At 42.4% G+C, this 23,470-nt stretch overlaps 1 protein-coding gene across 4 annotated transcripts in view; it reads left to right on the forward strand.

Annotated features, from left to right (window-relative positions):
* ST3GAL3 (ST3 beta-galactoside alpha-2,3-sialyltransferase 3) overlaps window positions 1–23,470 on the forward strand; it is a 201,996-nt gene that overhangs the window by 95,160 nt on the left and 83,366 nt on the right. For all 4 annotated transcript variants that reach the window (XM_043574705.1, XM_043574703.1, XM_043574706.1 and 1 more), the window contains one exon: window positions 6,969–7,011. In XM_043574705.1, coding sequence (XP_043430640.1) covers window positions 6,969–7,011 — 43 coding nt within the window. The remainder of the gene's footprint in view (window positions 1–6,968; window positions 7,012–23,470) is intronic.

The following is a 23,470-nucleotide window of genomic DNA, read 5'->3' on the forward strand; positions in this document are numbered from 1 at the left end:
GGGAATACAGGAGGAGAACCAGGCTCTACAGGTATGTGAGTTCTGTGAATGTGAACTCTGTGTGGGGCAGCCTGAGTTTCAGGTGTCTGTAGGAGGTGGAAATGTGCAGCAGACAGCTGAATATATAAGTCTGGGACTCAGGAGAGGGGTTGGGCAGGAATAAGAAGTTGGGTTTGGGTGCAATGGAAGGATCGTTGGGCAGGCTAACCTGAAGAGTTGAGTGGGGTGGAGTCTACCCTGGATAAGGAAAAAGCAAAGAAAGAGGGAAAACAACAACAACAATGACAAAAACCAGACAAAATATATGAAAAAATTTTTTCTGACATTGAACAATAGGTAGCACATGGTACTGGTCTCTGAAAGAAGAGGAACAAATGAGGTTAGCCCTATAATTGTCCAAGCTAACAGCCTGGATGGAGTTTCCAGACCCCCGCACAGGGAAGAAGAACCCATACAGGATCCTAGAGTCTTCCTAAGAGGAAACAGATTTGAGAATTTGGGAGAAAGGCTTCCAGAATTCATAAGTACCAAAGAGGGAAGAGCTGCACACAGAGACAGCTCTAGAGATCTGTAGAGGGTCCCCTTAGACTCACTACAGTTCACACAGGGCTGGGAATAGTGGTGAAGCATCATAATACATGGGCATCCATGGCACATTCAGAAGGGCATTGCCTTAGTCGTGGGGCAGAGTTAGCAGTGGTGCAAAATTAGCCCTAGATGAAAGTCCACTTTGCCTCTCATCTTAATCCTACAAAGCTTGAAAGCAAGCCTTGAAAGGATCCAACTGTTTCCAAGTAATCTAACTGCACCTCAAAAATAAATAAAGAATGCACAAATATTCTGTGCTCAGCAAAGTAAAATTCACATGGCTGGCATCTGGTCAAGAGTGACCAGGCTCACCTGAAGCTACTACAATACTGTATGTTAACTACTCCGGAATTAAAATTAAAAAGTGTGTGTGTGTGTGTGTGTGTGTGTGTGTGTGTGTGTGTGTATAAAGAATGACTAGCTAATTCAGAAAAGCATGAAAATACAACCCATAATGAGAAAAAAACAATAGAAATAGGCCTAGTGATAACACAAAAGATAGAATTAGTAGGCAAAGACATTAAAACATAGTCCATATCTTCAAGAAGGTAGAAGAAAGCATGAGAATATTAAGGAAAGACATATAAGATACAAAAAAGAAATTTAGAGGTGAAAAAATAGTGTTTGAGATGAAAACTATACTGAATGGGTAAACAGGCAATTCGACACTGCAGACGAGATGGGTAAACAGGCAATTCGACACTGCAGAAGAGAAGAGTAGTCAACTGGAAGATATTTCAATAGGAAGTATCTAAAATAAGAGAGCAAAATTACTGGGAAAAAAAAGTAACAGAACATCAGCGAGTGGTGGGGCATCAAGCAACCTAATACATGTGTCACTGGAACTCCCCCAGAAAGGGAGGGCAGAAAATTTTTTGAAGAAATAATGGCCAGAAATTTTTCAAATTTGATGAAAACCATAGACCCATAATAGATCTAAGAAGCTCAAGGAACCCCAAACCCAAGAAAAGTGATGAAAAAAACCCACCACAGCACATCAGAAGAATTTCCCCCTCACGGCCACAGGGACTTGGCATCTGACAGAAAAAGCAATTTCCCCTTGAAAGCCACAGGAAAAGTGAGGTCTCATATGGCAGAGTGGGGCTTCAAGTCTGCGTGGAGGTCGAGGGATGTAAGCCAGAGCGCATTACGAGAAAGATTTTAAAAGGAGATTGGTGGGGCGCCTGGGTGGCTTAGTCAGTTGAGCGGCCGACTTTGGCTCAGGTCACTATCTCGCGGTCCGTGAGTTCGAGCCCCGCGTCAGGCTCTGTGCTGACAGCTCGGAGCCTGGAACCTGTTTTGGATTCTGTGTCTCCCTCTCTCTGACCCTCCCCCATTCATGCTCTGTCTCTCTCTGTCTCAAAAATAAATAAACGTTAAAAAGAAAAATTAAAAAAAAAAATAAAAGATTGGTCAGGGAAGAAAAAACCCACGGCAGAATGAGGATGGGAAGGAAAAAGTCCGAAGCCCATTTTAACAGTGGTCCATTTAATATCGTCCATGGCTATACCTATTTTCCGCGGAGACTGAGTTAGCTGTATGTTTTCCAAAGACTTCCTACTGTTCCCGAGAGCCTGCATTTGTTCAGGACGGCATGTCCGTTCTTCTGGTAAATTCTCCTAACCACATGTGTAATGTGGGAGTAGTAATTTTTTTACAATCCTTGCTTCCTGTCACTGTGATTAGAGCGGGTGTGAGGAACAGATGTACACAAGGCCACTCCTGGCCCTTCCCTGGGAGTTTTGCCATTTTGTGCAGAGAGACCGAGTCTCAGTCCCTTTCAGAGGCAAAGCTGAAGGTGTGTATCTGAAGGTTGCCAGCAGCATGTTTTCTAACTTAGGAAGGAAGCTGGTCAGGGGAGAGCAATGACTCAGGGAGGCGCAGTGGTGGTCCAGTCACTTTCTGTGGTCCCTGAAACCCTTTCCACACTGGTTGCGTGAACCATTACATTGCCCTTTTTGCCTAGATTAGTACAACCAGTGTATTGAACGTGCAAGACACATCAGGAGATAATCAAAGCCGGTTTTATTTTGTCTCCCTGTGCCCTCTTAAAATGTTTTCAGTGTGGGAAGTCCAGAGAATTTTTTGATATCGAGGAGGTACTAAAAATCCCATGGTCACATTGAGTCACCAATTCCAAAATTAGAGTATCTGGCCTTATGTAAGAGTCATAGCTTTCAATTCATTCAAAGCTACAGTGACTTCCCCTCCCTGCATTTAGGGCTTAGTACCAGCAGGTGCCTGACCCTGGGAAGAGGATGTGCCCTGCCTGTCATTTTCCCACTCCTCCTCGGATGCTGGTTGTGGTTTCTGACCTCTCTGGAATCGGTGGGGAAGGGAAAGAGACAATGTGAATAGAAAAGACATAAGATAGTGTCAGCGCTGTCTGAGCTGTTGAGTGTTTAAAACTAACGCCTGTGGGTGCTCTGGGAGGCATTTTGGAGACCCCTGCAACTAGGGACCTCTGCTGTACAGCTCCCCTGATGGAGGTCATGTAATTCCCCAAACCTTGTCACTCACTCCTGTGGCTCCTAGGACTCCCAGTGTCTGTCCCCACTGCTGTCTGCTGAGGCCCCTGGCAACCCTCTGGACCCGTGTTTGGAAAGGACCTAAAACAAACCCACTCTCGCTTATTTATGCATCCTTTTTTACAACAAATTCCAGGAGTGCAGACCAGTTCCTGCATCCAGCCTATCTTGTGGCCTTTACACTTGTCAGGTAGAAGTCAAGCATCTAGAAGTCTACTGTGTTCCCCATTTTTTAAGGGTCAAAGTTAAGCTTCCCTCACCAGGCATGAGGGAGAGACAAGTACTCATTCTGCCCCTTAAGTGAGGAGTCCATAGCACTGCTCAGTCCAGGCAAGTTGTTCAAATTCTCTTTCCTTAACTTCTCATTGCCGGTTACTTTTATATTTGATGTAGGGAGGGCCTTTCAGATCATTTTGATTTGATATTTCCTTTGAAATTTTTCAGTTTTCAGATATTTCCTTTGAAAATTTACATCTCAGTCTAGAACCTCACGTTAGTGTATGAAATTTATCATCCCAGAGGCTTGACTGAAATATTCTTTTTAGCATCCTGTTAGACTAATTTGATTTGGATTTATGACCATTGTGACCAAGTAATCCTGGTAGTAACAGTCGACAAATATTTATTGAGCATCTACTGTGTGCAGCCACAAAAGAGAAATGCTTCCAGTCCTCACAGGCTGCCAGTCTAGGACAGAGTTTACAGATTGTTAGCCCACTGGCTGAATCCTGCCCGTGGACATATTTTGGTTAATCATCATAATCTTTAAATTTTTCTTTTTTTCGTAAGTTATTTTTTTTATTTTTTATTTTTACAGAGAGAGAGAAAGAACACAAGATGGGGAGGGGCAGAGGGGGAGGGAGAGAGAATCTCAAGCAGGCTTCATGCCCAGTGCAGAGCCCGTTGCAGGGCTCGATCTCATGACTGTGAGATCATGACCTGAGGCAAAATCAAGAGTCTGACGCTTAACCAACAGCCACCCAGGTGCTCCCCAAAGTTTTGTGGAATCTACTGCCAATAGTTACACATTGAAAATTTTTACCTTAAAAGATCCAGATTCTGGGGTGCCTGGGTGGCTCAGGTGGTTAAGCATCTGACTCTTGAGCTCAGCTCAGGTCTTGATCTCAGGGTCTTGAGAGTTCAAGCTCCACTTGGGCTCCACACTGGGCATGGAACCTACCTAAAAAAAAAGAAAGAAAGAAAAGATCCAGATTCTTGGCTTTATAAAGTTTATTTATTTTGAGAGACATAGAGACAGCATGAGTTGGGAAGGGGCAGAGAGAGAGTGAGACAGAGAATCTCAAGCACTGAGTGCAGAGCCTGATATGAGGCTTGAACCCACACAACTGAGATCGTGACCTGAGCTGAAACCAAGAGTTGCACGCTTAACTGACTGAGCCACCCAAGTGCCCCAGATCCTTGGCTTAAAAAAAAAAAATCAGAAGACGTGGCAGTGCTGGGCCTGCATTACTGCCTGACATCGTCTGCTGTTGCTGGTGGAAACTCCCCGTTGGACAGGGCATGGAGTCTCTAGATGGGCTCCATTCCCTCGTGGCTCTGTGACCCAAAGGCAATGCCAGTTGCCATTTATCATTATTGGGCTCACACAGTTACCTTTCCTTAAATTAACAGAATGAAGTGAAATATTTCTGGGACTCCTGTCTCTTAGCAAAAGAGAGAAAACAACAGTCCCAGAGAGCTATGAAGGGGATTTCTTTAGATATGCAGTGTTCTCATATGTTTAATATGCAATTAGTGTATGTGTCCGTAAAACAAAACTTAAGATGCCATTGGAAAATAACCCGCTGAGATAATCATGGCTACTATACAAAAATATGTGGTGAAAAAATACATTTCAACGGGATTTGTTTTTAATGCAACTGAAATCAGTAGTATGAGTTACTCTGGAAAGGTATCACATTCCCTCCTTTCTTCATTTGTGATAGGTTCTTGCCTGGCCCCCAACATCTGAGTTTGCAACAAGGGGAGGGCATTCTCTGGAGTCTCTGGAAGGAAACAGCCAAAATGTGGATTCATTGTATATCCAGTGAAGTCTTAGCTTGGGTCTGAGGAGCAGTAGCAGAATAGTTGCCCCAAGGTTATGACCACATGGGGGGAAAGCAACAGGTGTTGGCAAGTTAATGAGAATTTCTTTTTTATGGAATGATAACTAGGATTATTGAAAGAGTATTAACCTTTGAAACTAACTCTTTTTGCAAATTTTGTTTTCACTTTATTTTAAAAATTGACACTTTTTTTTTTTTACTTCTATGAGTTCCTGATATATTAAGCAAAGTCTCCCATCCATTTATCTCAGAGCAAAAGCAGAATTATTTTGAGGAAAGGCTTTGACTTTCCTCCTGGGAGGCAAGCCTTCTGTTGAGCTGTATGTTCTATTCGGTATCTTCAATTTTAAGAAGAATTATTCTCTCACTGCAGTTCTGCTGTTTAAGAAAGAGTACAGATTTGGGCCTTAGTTGGCCTTGCTGAATGGCTCCTGTGAGGTACTTGTCAATATGGGTACCTTCTTTCTCTTGGCCATCATTGCTTATTGAAGACTGAGTTCCTCGAAAACCTTGCTGCATGAGCTTTGCCATTTAGGTGTTTGGCCTTGGTATTCTGTTTTATCCTCAGGTTAAGCCAGGCCAACTGAGAACTGCATTCATAGACTGCTTTATTTTGACATAGTCAACACCACACACACACAAACACACACACACACATGCTTTGCAAACATTGACCAAAGCTATAAGAAATAACCTCATGATACTTCCCTCAAGTCTTAGTAGCAGAATAGCTGTGTTTCTCCTGGTTTATTTGATGAACACTATAAATCATTTCATCAGTGCTTCGCATTTAGCTTTAGCTGTGAGAAATCTTGGGGGTAAATCTATAATCTTCCTCCAGCTAGCACATAGGACCTTAGATCATCCAGTTTTGGTATTCTTATCCTGGCTGTACTATTTTTCTTATGCTTATTTCCCCTGTGGTCCCAGATACCAGATATCTTCCTTGTTTTATTCTTTTTTTATTTAGAGAGAGAAAGAGAGAGAGCAGGGGAGGGAATCTTAAGCAGGCTCCATGCTCAGCATGGAGTCTGATGCGGGGCTCAGTCTCACGGCCCTAAGATCATGACCTGAGCTGAAATCAAGAGGTAGGCACTTAACTGACTGAGCCACCGAGGTGCCTCCCCCCAGATATCTTCTTTTTTAAAAGATCTTGTACTTCATTACAATTTTGTAAAACTGCTTCAACCTCGTTTTAGGGTGAGGCAAGATATAAAGAACCTAAAATATTCATGATTTATCATTTGTTGTAAACACCTTACAACTTATTTTTAGATTTCACTCTAAATTTCCTACCCTTTGTGTAATCAGACCTGTCAGTTCCTTGTGCCTGTCATGAAGACGATGGGATCATTGCCCTGGATTTGAGGACCCTTGGCTGCCACATCTTCACTCCATAGTTAACACGGCTGCTCCAGCAAAAATTATGACTAGAGCTTAGAGGAATCAGAAATTGCTTCTAACCCTGTTACTTCTTTGGGGGTCCAGTTTTGCAGTTTAACTAAGTTTCAGTCAAGCACCACGTTTAAACAGGAAGGCAGTTATATACCAGCACAGGAACTGGTTGGCCTAGAGGGTCTGGGAAACACCTGGCATTGAACCTCGTCCTTCATAAAACAGGTGTTCAGCAAGAGTTCGAGACTTAAATTTAGTTACGGCTTATGTATTTGGGTCTGTTCCTTGAGCAGTTGTCTGTCCCCATGATCTGTGTCTGGGGAATGTAACCTGCTAGTGTCAACAGTGGCTTGACTTTAGTGACATTTTCTGCTTTTCTGTTCTTTTTCAGAGTATGATCGGTTGGGTTTCCTCCTGAAGCTGGACTCTAAACTGTGAGTAGAACAAGAAAGCACCTTGACTCTGTGGTAGAGACGTCTGTGAGAACTGGGGTCCGTCTTCAAAGGGTCACCTCCTCAGCCCTGCTTTTGTTGGGGGACTCCCTGGGACCTCTGCTCCCCGCCCCCGCCATCAGCAGAATCTTGGAGCATGTTATAGTCTGCAGGGGCCCAGAGGGGATGGGATCGTGAGTGCAAACATGAAGCCTTAGGTTTGGCTGGCACAGGGAGCTCCTTACAGAAGGAGCCGCTGCCAGGTTTGAGGGACAAGGAGGCCCTGGGAAGGCTTCTGCTACAGAGCGGAGGATGGTTGAATTGTAGCAGGAGGCAGTGGCCTGTCAGAGATGCTCTGTGGCCTGGTGTGCAAAAGACTGCTGTGATCAGGCTTCCTCTGCCGCGTTAGCTCCTGTCTCTGCCACTGGCAAACCCTCCGTTCCCCTCTGCCTTTGCGTGTGCTTCTTCTCTGTGCCTGCAATTCCCTTTCCTTGCTGGTCTCCTGGGAAAACTCAAAGACTACCTCTTCCCTGCACAAAATTCACGATCTCTCCCCCTCTGCTTCCTGTGAATTTTCTCCTTCTGCCACCGATGATCTCATTGTAGTATAATGAACTATGTCATAATTATCAATTTATTAAGAGCACAGGCTTAGAGCCAGGCCTGCCTTGGTTCAAATCCCAGATTGCCATTTATTCTCTTTCTAATTTGGGGCAAGCTACTTAGCCACTCTGAGCCTCAGTCCATCTGTAAGAGGAGGACACCAATATACCTACCTCTTAGGGTTATTGTGAGAACTTACCTGAAGTGATTACTTCATAAGGGCTTTCAAGTACAGAGAGTCTAATCCTTTCAGAATCCTGCTCTGTTCTGGCCTTCTTGTCCTTTCTAGCACCCAGCCAGTGCTGGTTTATGTTTGTGAGGTGCTCAGTAACCACGGCTGCATGGATGGATGCATGGATGATAGGTGGATGACCGTGCACTTCTCCAGTTAGACTGGGATGCCTTGAGATTGGACTGTATCCATTCTGTGTGTTCATACCCTGCATGGCACCTCTCACATGGTTGATATGCAGTAAATGGTTGAAAAACTGCCTGTGGCTCCATTCTGTTGTCAGTCACTTTTGTAGTCCCGTGTCCCCTGCCAGCACCAGACTGACATGAAAGATGGGCATTGTGTCTCCTTTCCTCGCTTGCATGAAGCCTTGCCCACAGCCGCTTGTGATGGTGATGGCTGTGCCTACATACAAGACATTGAATCTGGGGCTATTTGGCTTTCCCACTGAATTATCTAGCATCTAAACCCTTTCCCTGGCTTCTGGCATTTTGGCTTTCATGCCTCATACTGTGAATTCAGGCATTGTAATTCTTCCAGCTTTTATACATCACGGAGGCAGCCACGAGGGAAGGATGGTCTGCTCTTTATACCAGGCTAGTAGAGAGATGTCAGCTATATGTTAACATCTGGGGAATGGGGCTCAATTATGCTAGAAAGCCACAGCCTTCACTCTTCGAAAATTCTTAATTTAGTGCTCTGGGCAAAAAAAAAAAAAAAAAAAAAAAAAGAAATCAAGTATCAGCTAAGCAAGTGAAATGCCACCAGAATGGAAGAGATGTAGTAATTTACCAAGTCAAATCACATCGATGAACAAAAGGCATGTTATTTAGGACATGTTAACTACGGTATTTAAACTGTCTCCAGCAGCGTAAGAAGGGGAATTAGGAGGACACTCCTGTCCCATTGTCTCAACAGTTGGGTGGTACACAGCAGGCTGATGTGCAGCTTTCTGGTGTGTACCAGGCCAGATCCATGAGCCATTTGAGGCAACTTGGTCTTTAGCCTGGGGAATAACTCACAAGTTAAGGTGTAAGCTAGAACTTTCCTGCCTCTGATCGCAAAGACTTTTCCAATCCAGTGCTATCTTTAGAAGAAAGCACAGATGTGTGGAAACGGTTTTTACCTGCTTCCAAGGAGAAGTTTCCAAGTGAACGATTCTGGGTTTTGGAGTTGATCCCTCAGCAGTATCCAGATCTCCTCTTATGAAGTCACCTTCTGCTGTGTTGTGTTCTTTTTTTTTTTTTTTTTTTTTTTTTTTTTTTTTAATTTTTGAGAGAGTGAGCGTAAGCAGGGGAGGGGCAGAGAGAGAGACGGGGACAGAGCTTCTGAAGCAGGCTCTGCACTGACAAGCTGACAGTATGAGAACTCACCGACCAGGAGATCGTGACCTGAGCTGAAGTCTGACACCCAACCGACTGAGCCACCCAGGGGCCCCTGCTGTGTTGTGTTCTAATTCTAATGCACAGGAAAGGACCTGAACTTGAATCAGAAGAACTAGATTTGAATTCTGCCCCAGCTGCTTAGAATTATGTGACCTTAGGGGCGCCTGGGTGGCTTGGTCAGTTGGGCATCTGACTTCGGCTCAGGTCATGATCTCACAGTTCGTGGGTTCAAGCCCCGCGTCAGGCTCTGTGCTGACAGCTCAGAGCCTGGAGCCTGCTTTACATTCTGTGTCTCCCTTTCTCTCTGCCCCTCCCCTGCTCGTGATCTGTCTCTCTCTCAAAAATAAATAAACAATAATTAGAAAAAAGAATTATGCGACCTTAGATAATTTGTTTTAGCTCTCTGAATACCAGTTTTTTCTTATCAAAAATGTAGATAATAAGATCCACTTCCCAAGGTTTTTAAGGAAGACTAGAAGAAAGGGTTTTATAAAGTATAAATAGATTTATAAATGTGAGCATTTCTTTTTATTTATCGTGATTAGATTCATTTAGATTTTTAAAATTTAATTAATTTTAAAAATGTTTATTTATTTTGAGAGGGAAAGAGGAACAGAGAGAGAGGGAGAGAGAAAATCCCAAGTAGCCTCTGCACTGTCTGTGCAGAGCCTGATGTGGGGCTCGGGCTCACGAACCGTGAAATCATGACCTGAGCCAAAACCAAGAGTTGGATGCTTAACCGACTGAGCCACTCAGGCACCCCAAAAATTATTTATTTAATTTTTAAATCAAACAGGTGTGTGTGTGTGTGTGTGTGTGTGTGTGTGTTTACAGAATTGGTTTTTTAAATTGAAGTATAGTTGACATACAGTGTTATATTAGTTTCAGGTGTACAACATAGGGATTTGAAGAGTCCATATGTTACACCTTGCTAACCACAAGTGTAGCTACCGTCTGTCACTATACTTCTGTAGTATAAGAACTCATATGTTTTGGAAAATTTTCAGCCATCATCTCTTTAAATATTGACTCTGCCCACTCTCTCTCCACTCCTCTTCTGAAACTCTGATTAAATTGTTAGACCTTTTCATTCTAGCCTCCAGGTCTACTGACATCTCTTCCATATTTTCCATCTTTTGACCCTTTCCACATCAAACTGGAACCCCAAAGGACTTAGCATAGGTGGAGCTAGAAGTTCAACTCAGGTTTCCAGAACTCTTAGTGGATCAGAGCAATAAATTCATTTAAAAAAAGCCACACTTGCTATTTGCAGCCAGGGTTCTTGTCGCTCAGGTGATCTGTGGAACCTCAAGCTGTGAACTTTAATTATATGAGAGTTTAATGTATCCCAGACTGGCAGTGCCGCCAAAGTCCTGGCAGAGGCAAATGCAAACCTGCTCTGGAGGAAGACGTGAAATCCCTGCAAATAACCTTTAAAAGAAACAAACAGCTCAGAGTAAAAATAACTGAAGTGCGCAAGGGAACAAGGCTCCATTAGTGAGAACCATGAAAAACAACAGACAACAGAGGGGGACCCACAAAGACTTGTGAAATTGGACTTAACAGACACAGTTGGTAAGGCAATTAGATATACTATATTTAAGAAAATAAAGACAAGATTGAGCTGTATACATGGACTAGGGGATTAGAAAAAGCAAAATATTAGGTTGGAAAAACAAAACTTCTAGAATTAAAAAACACATTTACTAAAATTAAAAACTCAATAGGATTTAGCGGCAGATTAGAGACAACTGAAGACAGCATTAGCAAACTGGAAGATAAGTCAGAAGAAATGAACTATTATGGGTTGGGCAACGTTTTCTGTAAGGGCCAGATGATCGATATGTTAGGTTTTTTTGGCTTTATTGTTTCTGTTGCAACTACTCAACTCTGCCGCTGTAACATGAAAACAGCCATGGACGTCACGTAGACAAATGAATAGGTCTGTATTCCAATGAAATTTTATTTATGGATACTGAAATTTTATTATAATTTTTATGTGTCATGAAATATTCTTCTGATTTTTATTCTCAACCATTAAAAATAACTCTTAACTCACAGGCCATATGAAAAACAAGATAGTGGGTCAGATTTGGCCCACGAATCATAATTGCTTGAGTTGAGAGTTCTGCACAGATAGAGCTGCATAAAAATTGTGTCCCCACCTCAGGTGTTTTTCCGTTCTTAAATTCCTAATATAGAGAAATATTCTTTAAATGTCTCTATATCCAGTGATTCTCTACAAATCTGAAAATAGATGGTTTGGATTTTTGTTTGTCTTCACTGTATTTCTTGATACCTTTGTGGAAAAAATAGTTTTCCATTTCCTTTGAGAATTCCCTACTGCTCGTATGTATATGACAAGATCATGTGTCAGCACTATGAAAATTACTCAAAATACTTCAATGCAGTGATCTGTCTGAAACTTTGTCTTTTAACTGCAAGCTGTGTTGTTGAGGAGGGCAGTGTTTATTGGCAGTTAGAAACATAGGCTATGGTGTCAGACATGGATTTTTAAAGCTCAGTTCCACGTCTTACTTGCTATAATCTTGAGAGAGTTATAAAATGGGGATAATAATAATCACCCAAGGATGAAATTCAGCCTATCCTGTACCCTTATCTGTGTCTGCTAAACTAGGAAAAATATAGCCCCAAAATGAGACTTGAACTTCAGCTTGCCTCCTGCTCCATGCCCCAGATTTCATTTTTTCACTCATTCATTTAGCAACTATTTCTTAAGTACCAACTCTGTGCTTTGTAATTGGGATAAAATTGAAAATACTTTTATTTATTAAAAAATTTTTTAATGTTTATTCATTTTTGAAGGGGGGGCAGAAGGAGAGGGAGACACAGAGTTTGAAGCAGGCTTCAGGCTCTGAGCTGTCAGCACAGAGCCCGATGAGGGGCTCACTTTCATGACCAGCAAGATCATGACCTGAGCCAAAGTCGGACGCTTAACTGACTGAGCCATCTAGGCGCCCCTGAAAATTCTTTTTTTTTTTTTAAGTTTATTTATTTATTTTGAGGGAGAGAGAGAATCCCAAGCAGGCTCTGCACTGTCAGCATGGAGCCCCACGTGGAGCTTGAACTCACAAACTCTGAGATCCTAACCTGAGCTGAAACCAAGAGCCAATGCTCAAATGACTGAGCCACCCAGGCACCCTAAAACTGAAAACTCTAAGCCAAATGAACACCCTTATAAGTTTGATGGGAAAGACTATCCTGTGAGCTAAAGACTTAGTGAATGGGAAGGGAGTAAATGAGAACAGTGAGGGAGGGTAAGGGGTAGTATTTCTGGATAGCACGAACAAGGAACAGGTTCTTGTTTCTGATTTTATCTAATAAGAATGACCTACTGGTAGCTGGAAAGATGGAGCACAAAGAGGAGACAAGGGATCCTCAGGTGCATGGAGAACACAGGAAAGAGCAGCCTCCCTCACACAGGGCTGTAGAGGAAATGGCGTTTTCAGGGGAGACCCAGGTTTCCGTGAAAGCAGCAGATGGAAGGGACGTTCACTGGAGAAGCTGAGGATATAAAGGAACAAGGCTTCAGAGAACACAGTGGAAAGTTAGAATATGGGGCAGCGGGGGAGATGTGGGCCACGAAGAAGCAGAGAGCAGTGACTTGAGCATGAGGAAACTGAGAAGGCATAATTGGGGGACTGAACAAGAATAACCAGGATGTGAGGCTGGTGAGCTGGGTTTTGCTGGCCTCAAGATTGCCCAAGAACTAATCTCATATTCCCCTGGGGGTGGACACTCAGGCTGTTGAGTGTATTCAACTACAGTTTGATTGGATGATACGTCTGGGGTGGGGGTGGGGTGTCCAGTCTGGTCCCTGGGGAGGCTCTGGGTTCTCTGCAAGTCTGTTGTTTAAAGTTGAGGGTCCTGGGGCGCCTGGGTGGCGCAGTCGGTTAAGCGTCCGACTTCAGCCAGGTCATGATCTCGCGGTCCGGGAGTTCGAGCCCCGCGTCAGGCTCTGGGCTGATGGCTCAGAGCCTGGAGCCTGTTTCCGATTCTGTGTCTTCCTCTCTCTCTGCCCCTCCCCCGTTCATGCTCTGTCTCTCTCTGTCCCAAAAATAAATAAACGTTGAAAAAAAAATTTTTTTAAATAAAGTTGAGGGTCCTGGGGAAAGGCTCAGGGCTACAGGCTCCTGCCCCAACATTGAGGTAAGCACCTCCTCATTTATTTAACAAACTTCTCCAGCAAGTGCGATGTGGCAAGCAGCGTTCTCTGTTCTGAGGATAGCCCAGTGAACAGGATGGTCATTAGGGGCACCTGGGTGGCTCAGTCAGTTAAGCTGTGACTTTGACTCAGATCACGATCTCGCAGTTCATGAGTTCGAGCCCCATGTCAGACTCTGTGCTGACGCCTCAGAGCTTGGAGCCTGCTTCGGATTCTGTGTCTCCCTCTCTCTGCCCCTCCCCCAATCACGTTCTGTCTCTCTTTCTCAAAAACATTTTTTAAAAAGGTCATTACACAAAAAGTGTAATAAATAAGTAAAGTTTTCAATGTCTTGGAAGGTAGTATGTGGCACGGAAGACAGTCGCGCAGGACAAGGAAATGCTCATGAAGAGATTACAGGTTTAAATGGAGTGGTCAGGGCAGGCCTCGTTGAAAGGTGACATCCAAGCAGATGAGGGGAAGAGAGGGGGTTAGGCCCGCCAGTATCCACAGGCAGAGCATTCAGCACAGAACCTGAAGGAAATCTCAGTTATGAGGAATGTGACACCAGGAGCCAGGAATGGAGAGAAGAGCCACCTGGAGCCTTGACGGAGCCAGACCGTGGTGTCCAGGTGTGTGTTTCCTGAGCTGATGTCAGCCTTCAGGGAGCTGGTTTAGTCAAAGGGAGGCTTCATCCATGTCAGCTGCATGTGGGTAGGTGCTCTGTGCTCTGGGAGAGCTCCTGTCTGCTGCTGTGATGTGGTGTTTTATCGTCACCATGTGGGCAAGAGCATGGGGACTTTGGCGCTCTGTATACTTTCATAATGAACTCTCTGTGAAGACACGAAGAGCCAAAAGCCCAAACCAACAATTTTTAACCCCCAAAGGCTTGTGGAAACCAAGCCAACTGTGAAAGGCCTATAAACCCAGAGCAGTCTGTAATATAACCCAAGGCCAGTTAACTCTTTCCAGAATGGCCTGCCAAGTCCCTGTGGCTGCATGGGGAAAGTGTTTATTGAACACTTACTATGTGCCTCATGCTTTTCTTAGAAGATCTCACCAGTCCCGTGACTTTAGATGCTGTATCATCTGAAGCTGGTATCTCCCAAATGCATAGTGCAAGCCTAGTCCTCTTTCCCCATACTTCTGACTCACTTATCCAGTTGTCTTCTTTACTTGCATGTGTGGGCATCTCACACTTAACATGTCCAGAACCAAACCCCTGATTCACAACCCCTGCCTCCCCCCAGAATCTTCCCGACCCCGGTAAATGGTGACTTCATCCTTCCAGTTGCTCAGGTCAAAAACCTAGCATCATGTCTCTGACATTAATCATCAGCAGAGCCTATTGGCTTTACCTTAAATACCTCCAGAGCCAACTGTTCCTCACTATCTCTGCCACCATCACTCTGTCCAGACAACCATCGTCTCCTCCATTATTTCACTCCTGGCTGCTTTCATACTTGCTTCCCAGTGGTCCAGTTCCACACTGAAGCCAAAGTGATCCTGTTCAAATGTAAGATAGACCTGGTTGCTCCTGTGATCAGAACTCTCCAGTGACTTCTCTTAGCTAAGAGCCAGTTTGGTTTTACCGTGCTCAACCAAGGCCCCTACGTGGTCTAGACTCCTGTTTTCTTAATGACTTTCCTTATTTATTATACTATACTGGGCCTTTTGCTGTGCCTCAAATCCTCCAGGCCCATTCCCGCCTAAGACTCTTGGCATTTGCTCATTTCTTTGTTTGGGGTGCTCTTCCCCAGACATCTGCCCCACTTTTTCAGAGGTTGGCTCAAATATCCCCTTTCTCAGTGAAGCCTTCCCTGTCCGTCCCATTTAAAGTTGTAGCCACAACCTCCATTGGCATTCATTCCCTGTTCCCTCTACTGTGTCATTTTTCTCTGGGGTGTTTTTTACTGTTGGATATTTATGTTTCACTTACTTGTTGATTGTCTCCTTCCAGTAGAGGGAGGGCAGGTGGAAGGTGCTTGTCTGTTTTTTTTTCACAACTATTTCTTAGCACATAAAACAGTGCCTAGCACTTAGTGATTGCTCAATAAACATTTGTTGGATAGATGGATGGATGAATGGATGGATGGACGGATGGATGGATGGATGAATTGGTAGACAATTCTATGAAATAGGTGGCATTTAATTTATTTTAGTTTTTAAAGTTTATTTATTTACTTAGAGAGAGAACATGAGCAGGGGAGGGGCAGAAAGAGAGGGAGAGAGAGAAAATCCCAAGCAGGCTCTACACGGTTAGCATGGAGCCCGATGTGGGGTTTGAACCCACGAATTGCAAGATCATGACCTGGGCCGAAACCAAGAGTCAGACTGGGCCACCCAGGTGCCCCTTATTTTATTGTTTTTTAATGTTTTTTAAATTTATTTTTGAGAGAGAGAGAGAACATGCATGCGAGTGGGGGAGGGGCAGAGAGAGAGGGAGAGAGAGAGAATCCCAAGCAGACTCTGTGCTGTCAGCACAGACCCTGACACTTGATGCCACAAACCACGAGATCATGACCTAAGCCAAAATCAAGAGTTGGGCGCTTAACCAACTGAGCCACTCAGGCGCCCCGAAGTAGGTGGTATTTAAATGCATTTTAACAAATGAGAAAGTAAGTATAGAAATAATTTACCTGTGTTCAGAAAACTGTATGTGGTCAAGCTAGCATTCTACTCCTTCTCCACCTGGCTCCAAATTTTCTACCCATCCCACTATTCCACAGTGCTTTCTCTTTTTCCCAAATTCACTCTGTCAATTTGATCTTAAGTAAGCATTATAAGGGCAGGAGGTATGAATGTCTTGCTCACAGTTGTATTCCCAGTGCCTTGTATAGTGTTCGTGGCTCACAGTAAATATTCGATAAATGTTAAATTAATTAAGGACAGAGGAAGAGGATGTAAGACAGAATAGTGCCATCTTTAATAACAAAACCCAGGCCCAAGTCTCCATATTGGAAGATTTGGGGGGAACGGAACTGTCACGTGGCCCCTGCCTTTAACCCCAAGTGTCACCATCTCCTGGAGGGTCTCTCACTTCAGGAACTGCCACTACCATTACGTTGATTCCAGAGAGCATAGGTTCTCTTTAGTGCTGTCAAAAAGAAAACAACAGAAACCTTTTTATCTTGGTTCCTCTAAGCAGAGCTAAAAACATTTCACTAAGAATTAAAAGAGGACAACAGAGAAATAAACCCTGAAAATATAAGAAACTCAAAATAGTAGTCTGTCTCTTCTGTAGACAGCTCAAGCCAGGGCCATACTTAGTTCACAACAGGAGAGCTCAGCATCGCTGGATTTGACTGGGCTCTTTGCCTCACAACTTCTGCCCTGTTTCACAACAGGGCTTCCTGCTATACATCTCGATACCTATATGATCAAGACCCAAAGAACCACATTCTCACTTTGTAGCTTACCTGGAGCTCTCAGCACAGTGGCTCTTAAACTGGACTACATATTGGAATCACCTGGGGAGCTTAAAAAATTGCTGATGCCTGCATTCCACCCCATATAGCTTCTGATGTCATCGGGTTGAGGTGTAGCTTGGGCATTAGGGTTTTTTTAAGCTCTTCGGGTGAGTCCAATATGGGTCCAAGTTGAGAATCATTGCTCTAAAAGATACTGCCTTCTGTCTGAGGAACTCTCCACTTTCCCAGTTGATTGATACCAAGAGTAAACTCAACTTTGAGGAGAGAGCCCTGCTTGACGCACAGGAGTCTGCCCATATACAGCGTCTCTCAACCCAAGTCCTCACCACCCTGAGATTCTGATTTAGTTGATCAGGAATCAGGTGTAGGTGCCTTAAAGTTTAAAAGTTCTCCCAGGTGATTCTAACATGCCAGGGTTGAGAACCATGGGGGTATAACCTTCAAGTCTGTCACCATAATCAGATCTGACTGTATCATAATCGCTATGGCAGAATGTAGTAATAATATTAGAATAGTGGGATTGTGGGTACTTTTCTTCCTTTTGAGTTTACATTTTCTGTGTTTCCTCATGTACATTTACAATGAAAAGATGTATTTGGATGTGCCTTCTTTTCTGTAATTTTTTTCAAACTTTCATAATCTCTAGGTCTCTAAACACTGTTTTCAAAAACATATACTAATTTTTGCTAACATATATTAGATTTTGCTAATCTGGTTTTTCTTTATGGTCTTTTAAATTCTGAATCAGTTGGAGAGTTTTCTGTATATCCTATTAGCCTGTTTAAGTATCTCATCCTTATCTACAATTGAAATTAATATTTGTGTAAAGGCTTAATATTCAATATTTATCTTTGCTGGGCTGTCAAATCTCCAGGAGATCTGAGGGTGAGACATGATAAGTCTGGAAGAATGGGCCGGCCAAATCATGCAGGGCTTTAGATATAACAGTAAGAAGTTTAGGCTTCATCTTGAGGTCAAAAGATGCCATTGAAGTGTTTTAAGCAGGTGAAAAACATCATCAGTTTTGACCTATAGGAAGGTGACTTGGGCTGCTGATTGGAGAGGACAGAAGTGTAAAGAGATGTAATACTTAGGAGGCCATCAAAGAAGTAGAGAGCAGATATGAGTAGAGAAAATCAGCAAAACCCACAACTGGTTCTTTGAAAATATTAATGAAATTGAGAAACCTCTAGCCAGGCTAACCAAGAAAAAAGAGAGAAGATACAAATGACTAAGATCAGAAATAAAAGGGGGATCATCAATACTGATCCCATGGATATTAAAAGGATAATAAAAGAATAGTGTGAACAACTCTGTAAAGGCATATTTGATAACTTAGGGGAAATGGACCAATTCCTTGGAAGACACAAACCATCAAAGCTCACACAAGAAGAAATAGATCATCTGAATAGGCCTGTATCTACTAAAGAAACTGAATCAAAATTTAATAACCTAAAACAGAAAACACTACACTCAGTTGGTTTCACTGGTGAATTCTATCAAACATTTAAGGAAAAGATGATACCAGTTCTCTACAGTCTCTTCCAGAAAATAGAAGCAGAGGGAACACTTCCTAACTTGTTCTGTGAAGCTAGCATTATCCTAAAACCAAAACTAGATGAAGACATTATACGAAAGGTGGTGCCTGGCTGGCTCATTTGGGAAAGTGTGAGACTCTTGATGTTGGGGCCATAAGTTCAAGCCCCATGTTGGGGGTAGAGTTTACTTTGAAAAAAGACATCATAAGAAAAGAAAACCACAGACTGTTATCTTTTGCTAACATAAAAATCCCAACAAAATATTAGCATATTGAATCCAATAATATGTAAGAAGAATCAAACACTCCAACCAAGTAGGATTTATTCCAAGTATGCAAGCCTGCTTCAACATTAGCAAATCAGTGACTGTATTCCATCATATGAACAGGCTGAAGGAGAAAAATCATATGATCATACCTATAAGATGCAGAAAAAGCACTTGATAACAATCCAACATCCAATCATGATTTTACAAAAAAACTGTCAGCAAACTAGGAATAGAGTATGGTAAAGAATACTCATAAAAAAACCTGTAGCCAACGTCATGCCTAATGATGAGAAACTAAATGCTTTCCCCCAAGATTGGGAAAAGGCAAGAATGTCCCCTTCACCACTCCTTTCCAGTGTTATACTCTAAGCTCCAGCTAATTCAATAAAAAAAGAAAAGGAATTAAAAGGCGTAGAGATTGGGAATGAAGAAATAACACTGTCTATGTTCACAGATGACACGATTGTCTATGTAGAAAAACCCAGGGGGGCGCCTGGGTGGCGCAGTCAGTTAAGCGTCCGACTTCAGCCAGGTCACGATCTCGCGGTCCGTGAGTTCGAGCCCCGCATCAGGCTCTGGGCTGATGGCTCAGAGCCTGGAGCCTGTTTCCGATTCTGTGTCTCCCTCTCTCTCTGCCCCTCCCCCGTTCATGCTCTGTCTCTCTCTGTCCCAAAAATAAATAAACGTTGGGAAAAAAAAAATTAAAAAAAAAAAAAAAAGAAAAACCCAGGGACTTGCCAAAAACTCCCGGAGCTAATTAGCAATTACAGCAAGATTATAGGATATGAGGCTAATAATATACAAAAGTCAGTTGTTTTCCTGTATTGGAATTTGGCATTAAAAGCACAGTATCATTTATATTAGCAAGCACACATGCAAAGAAAGACTTAGGTATAAATCTAACTGCACACACACACACACACACACACACACACACCCCTGCACACCCCTACCTATTTGCAGAAGTTTGGAGACAGCCAAGTAAGTTGGAGAAAATAATCCAAGTAAGAAAAATAAAAGGAACAATTTTTCATCATTAGATTAGTGAAATGATACTAATTCAGATGATCTAGAAGTAGTAAAAACAGAAATCAAGTATTACAACAGTAGGAACAGTAACTCACATTTGTATAACCTTTCAAAGAATGCTCTGATATACGTTGTTGCAGGAAATCATTTGATCTTTCCATCAACTCTATAAAATATGTATTATTACAGCTATTACAAGAGTTAAGGAAACCGATTACCTACCTGAGGTTACACAGCTAGTAAGTGAAGAGCTTGTTACTTAAACTCAAGTCTTTTTACCTTTATGCCCATTGCACTTTATACCAAAGAAGGCAAGGGCTTTGGTGAGAGCAGAGAATGGATTTTAGAGTCAGTTTGTCTTGTCAAAAATGAGAATAATACTTAAAGTAGGGCTTCTCTAAGGGTGTGCAGAGCCCTGGCTAAATATTTTTTGTAATGCCTTTGGTGTATAAACATGTTGATGGGTCCATGTGAAATATATTGATTTACTGATGAGGATTTAGAACAATGGGGAAAGGAGATACTTATGTATTTGTTATTACCTAATCAGTATACATGACAGTTCTTCATAGTATCAGACACCATCTCTTTCTGTTCAGGTTCAGGAACCATCTCTTCGTGTATCTTCGTCCATTGCATCATTCCTGGCTAATTCACATCTCCCACAAGAAAAAGCTAATAATACTGTTACTATTCATAGTAGCCATGGCTGTCTGAAACCTGTTTTATAGAATGGTATAGGGGCGCCTGGGTGGCTCAGTCGGTTAAGCTTCCGACCATCTCAGGTCATGATCTTGCGGTCCATGGGTTTGAGCCCCAAGTCGAGCTCTATGCTGACAGCTTGGAGCCTGGAGCCTGCTTCAGATTCTGTGTCTCCCTCTCTCTCTAACCCTCCTCTGCTCGCTCTCTCTGTCTGTCTGTCTCTCTCAAAAATGCATAAACATTTAAAAATTAAAAAAAATAGAATGGAAACAGTATAGATCTTCTTTCACTTCAGTTCTCCAGTACCATTTATGTCATGCTAGTTATATCATTACTCATGATGCTTCATTATCTTTATCCTTTGTGCTGCCCGTGAATACTGGCTTCCATTGACTCTCAAAGGTTGTGACTGTGCTTTGTTGACAGTGGCCACAAATGCAAGTCTTACCCAGAGTATGCAGGGGAAATGTGAATTGCAGTTAGTTTTCTAGTCATGTTAAGTTTATCATTTGAACCTATCAGGACTGAATCACGGAGAAATAGAAAATCTGAACAGACCAATTGCTAGTAAGGAGATTGAATTGGTCATCAAAAACTCCCAGAAAACAAAAGTCCAGGATCAAATGGCTTCACTGGCGAATTCTACCAAACATCGAAAGAAGAATTCATATCAATTCTTCTCAAACTTTTCCGAAAACTAGAGGGGGTGGGGAACACTTCCAAACTCATTTTATGAGGCCAGTATTACCCTGATATCAAAACCAGACAAAGACACTACAAGAAGAGAAAATTACAGGCCAATTTTCCTTGCGAACATAGATGCAAAAATCCTCAACAAAATTTTAGCAAACTAAATTCAACAATACATTGAAAGGATCACACACCATGACTAAATGGGATTTATTCCAGGGATGCAAGGATGGTTTACCATCGCAAATCAATTAGTGTGATATACCACAGTAACAAAATGAAGGATAAAAATTAAATGATCATCCCAATAGATGCAGACAAGGCATTTGACAAATTTCAACATTCATTCATAATAAAAGCTCTCAAAAAAGTGAGTATAGAGGGAATTTACCTCAACAAAATGAAGGCCATAAATGACAAGCCCACAGCTAACACCATACTCAACAATTAGAAGCTGAAAGCTTTTCCTTTAAGATCAGGAAGAAGACAAGGATATCCATTCCCACCATTTTTCTTCATCATACTATTTGAGGACCTAGCCAAAACAAGCAAGAAAAAGAAATAAAGGCATCCACATCAGAAAGGAAGAAGTGAAACTGTCTGTATTTGCAGATGACATGATATTATATGGAAAAGATCCTGAAGAGTCCACCAGAAAACTGTTAGAACTAATACACAAACTCAGTAAAGGTGCAGGATACAAAATTAATACACAAAATCAGTTGCATTTTTATGCAGCAATAACTATCAGTAAGAGAAATTCCTTCAAAGTCCATTTACGGTTGCCTCAAAGAATAAAATACCTAGAAATAAATTTAACCAAGGAGGTGAAAGACCTGTACACTGAAGACTATAAGACTTAGATGAAAGAAGGTGAAGTAGACACAAATAAATGCAAAGGTATTACATGCTCTTGGATTGGAAGAATTAATACTGTTAAAATGTCGACTACCCAAAGCAATCAACAGTTTCAGTGTAAACCCTATCAAAATTTATCATTTGAAATTTTATAGTGTTAAAAATAGAACAGCACATCTTCCAACCATGTCTTCTTTTGGACTCATGCCTGGATCTAAGGGCTGTACTGCTTTAGAGGATTATTGTAAAGCTAAATTAAATAACTAGGTCAACTATTAGCACATGGCTTGTGCTCAATAAATGTTAGTTTCCATGTTCTTTCCACTACCATCCTTAAAGAGGATGTGGTTGTTTGTTTGTTTTTTTTCAAATAAATGAAATGTAGAAACAAAATTGAATTGGAGCATTTCCAATAGATCCCTGACGGAGAGTCTCTGTGAGCATTGCCTATACAGCTCAGGCTAACGCGTTTGCAAGAGATTACTGGAGGACGTCTTCCCAGCCAAAATGACATAAATGACAAGATCCTGGAGACAAAAATAAACTGCAGTTATGTCAGCTCCAGAGTCACTGATCAAACAGCAGAGTGGCCTGGTGTGTTGAAAAGGTATTACAGTGCGCAGTAAGTAGCAAGAGCTGAAAGGCAGGTCCTCTAGAGCTGAGAAATACCGCAAATTCCACATGGCTCAGATGAAGCAGTCCCTCTGCCTTAACGTGATGAAAGAGACATAAGCCAGTGCTGCCAAGTTTATTATAGGTCACCGTAAGTGGGGCAGAAACTATATGGAAGCCCTGGTCTGCATTGGGAGTTCACAAGAGCAGAGGGTTGGTGATGCCCAGGGAAGGATGGATCCACAACTCCCGAATGTGGGTAAATGAAGAGACTAATGATAATGTAGGAAGAGCCAGCAGATCCATAATAACGGAGTCAGACAGAAGAGGTAGTCAGAGGAGATAGAAATTGTCCTTAAGGAGAAAAGTTTCCATCTTGGAGCTTGAAAGGATCTGTGTCAGTATTAAGTACCCTTCCTTACATGAAGTCTACTTCAGAAAAAAATAAAAATGAAAATGTTTAATGACAGAATAGGATTACTAAAACTAATCTAAGCTGCTTCTGCCATTTCCCAAGTCCTGTTCCAGGAACAACCCTTTAGTAAATGGAGAAATGCATCATCAGGAAGGTCAGAGAAGAGAGTATTGAAGAAGCAGTGGTGGGACCCACCCTGGGCTGAGGGTTCTCATCTGTGTGTTCGTGCAAGTCCTCCAACAGTAATGTTGGCCAGCTTTGATTAAATAACTATGCTTGCATGAAAGGACATTAGTATTTATTAACTGTTCCTTGTCAGGCATTGTGTTGAGTGTTCTCTATGTGGTCTTGTTTCATTTTCACGGCCAGTTCCTGTACTCTACATCAGTGAACTAGTGTCTAAATGAAGGAAGAGACATAGTAGGGGGCTGATCTGATTTCAGTCCTTTCTGGGAGGGTTCTAGAAATTAGATCATTGACTGGAATATAGAGGCCTAGGAAGAACCCTCAAAGTCCCATCTCCATTTCCCCCAG

The sequence above is a fragment of the Prionailurus bengalensis genome, chromosome C1 (genome assembly GCF_016509475.1).
Source record: "Prionailurus bengalensis isolate Pbe53 chromosome C1, Fcat_Pben_1.1_paternal_pri, whole genome shotgun sequence".
In the NCBI taxonomy this organism is placed as follows: Eukaryota; Metazoa; Chordata; class Mammalia; order Carnivora; family Felidae; genus Prionailurus; species Prionailurus bengalensis.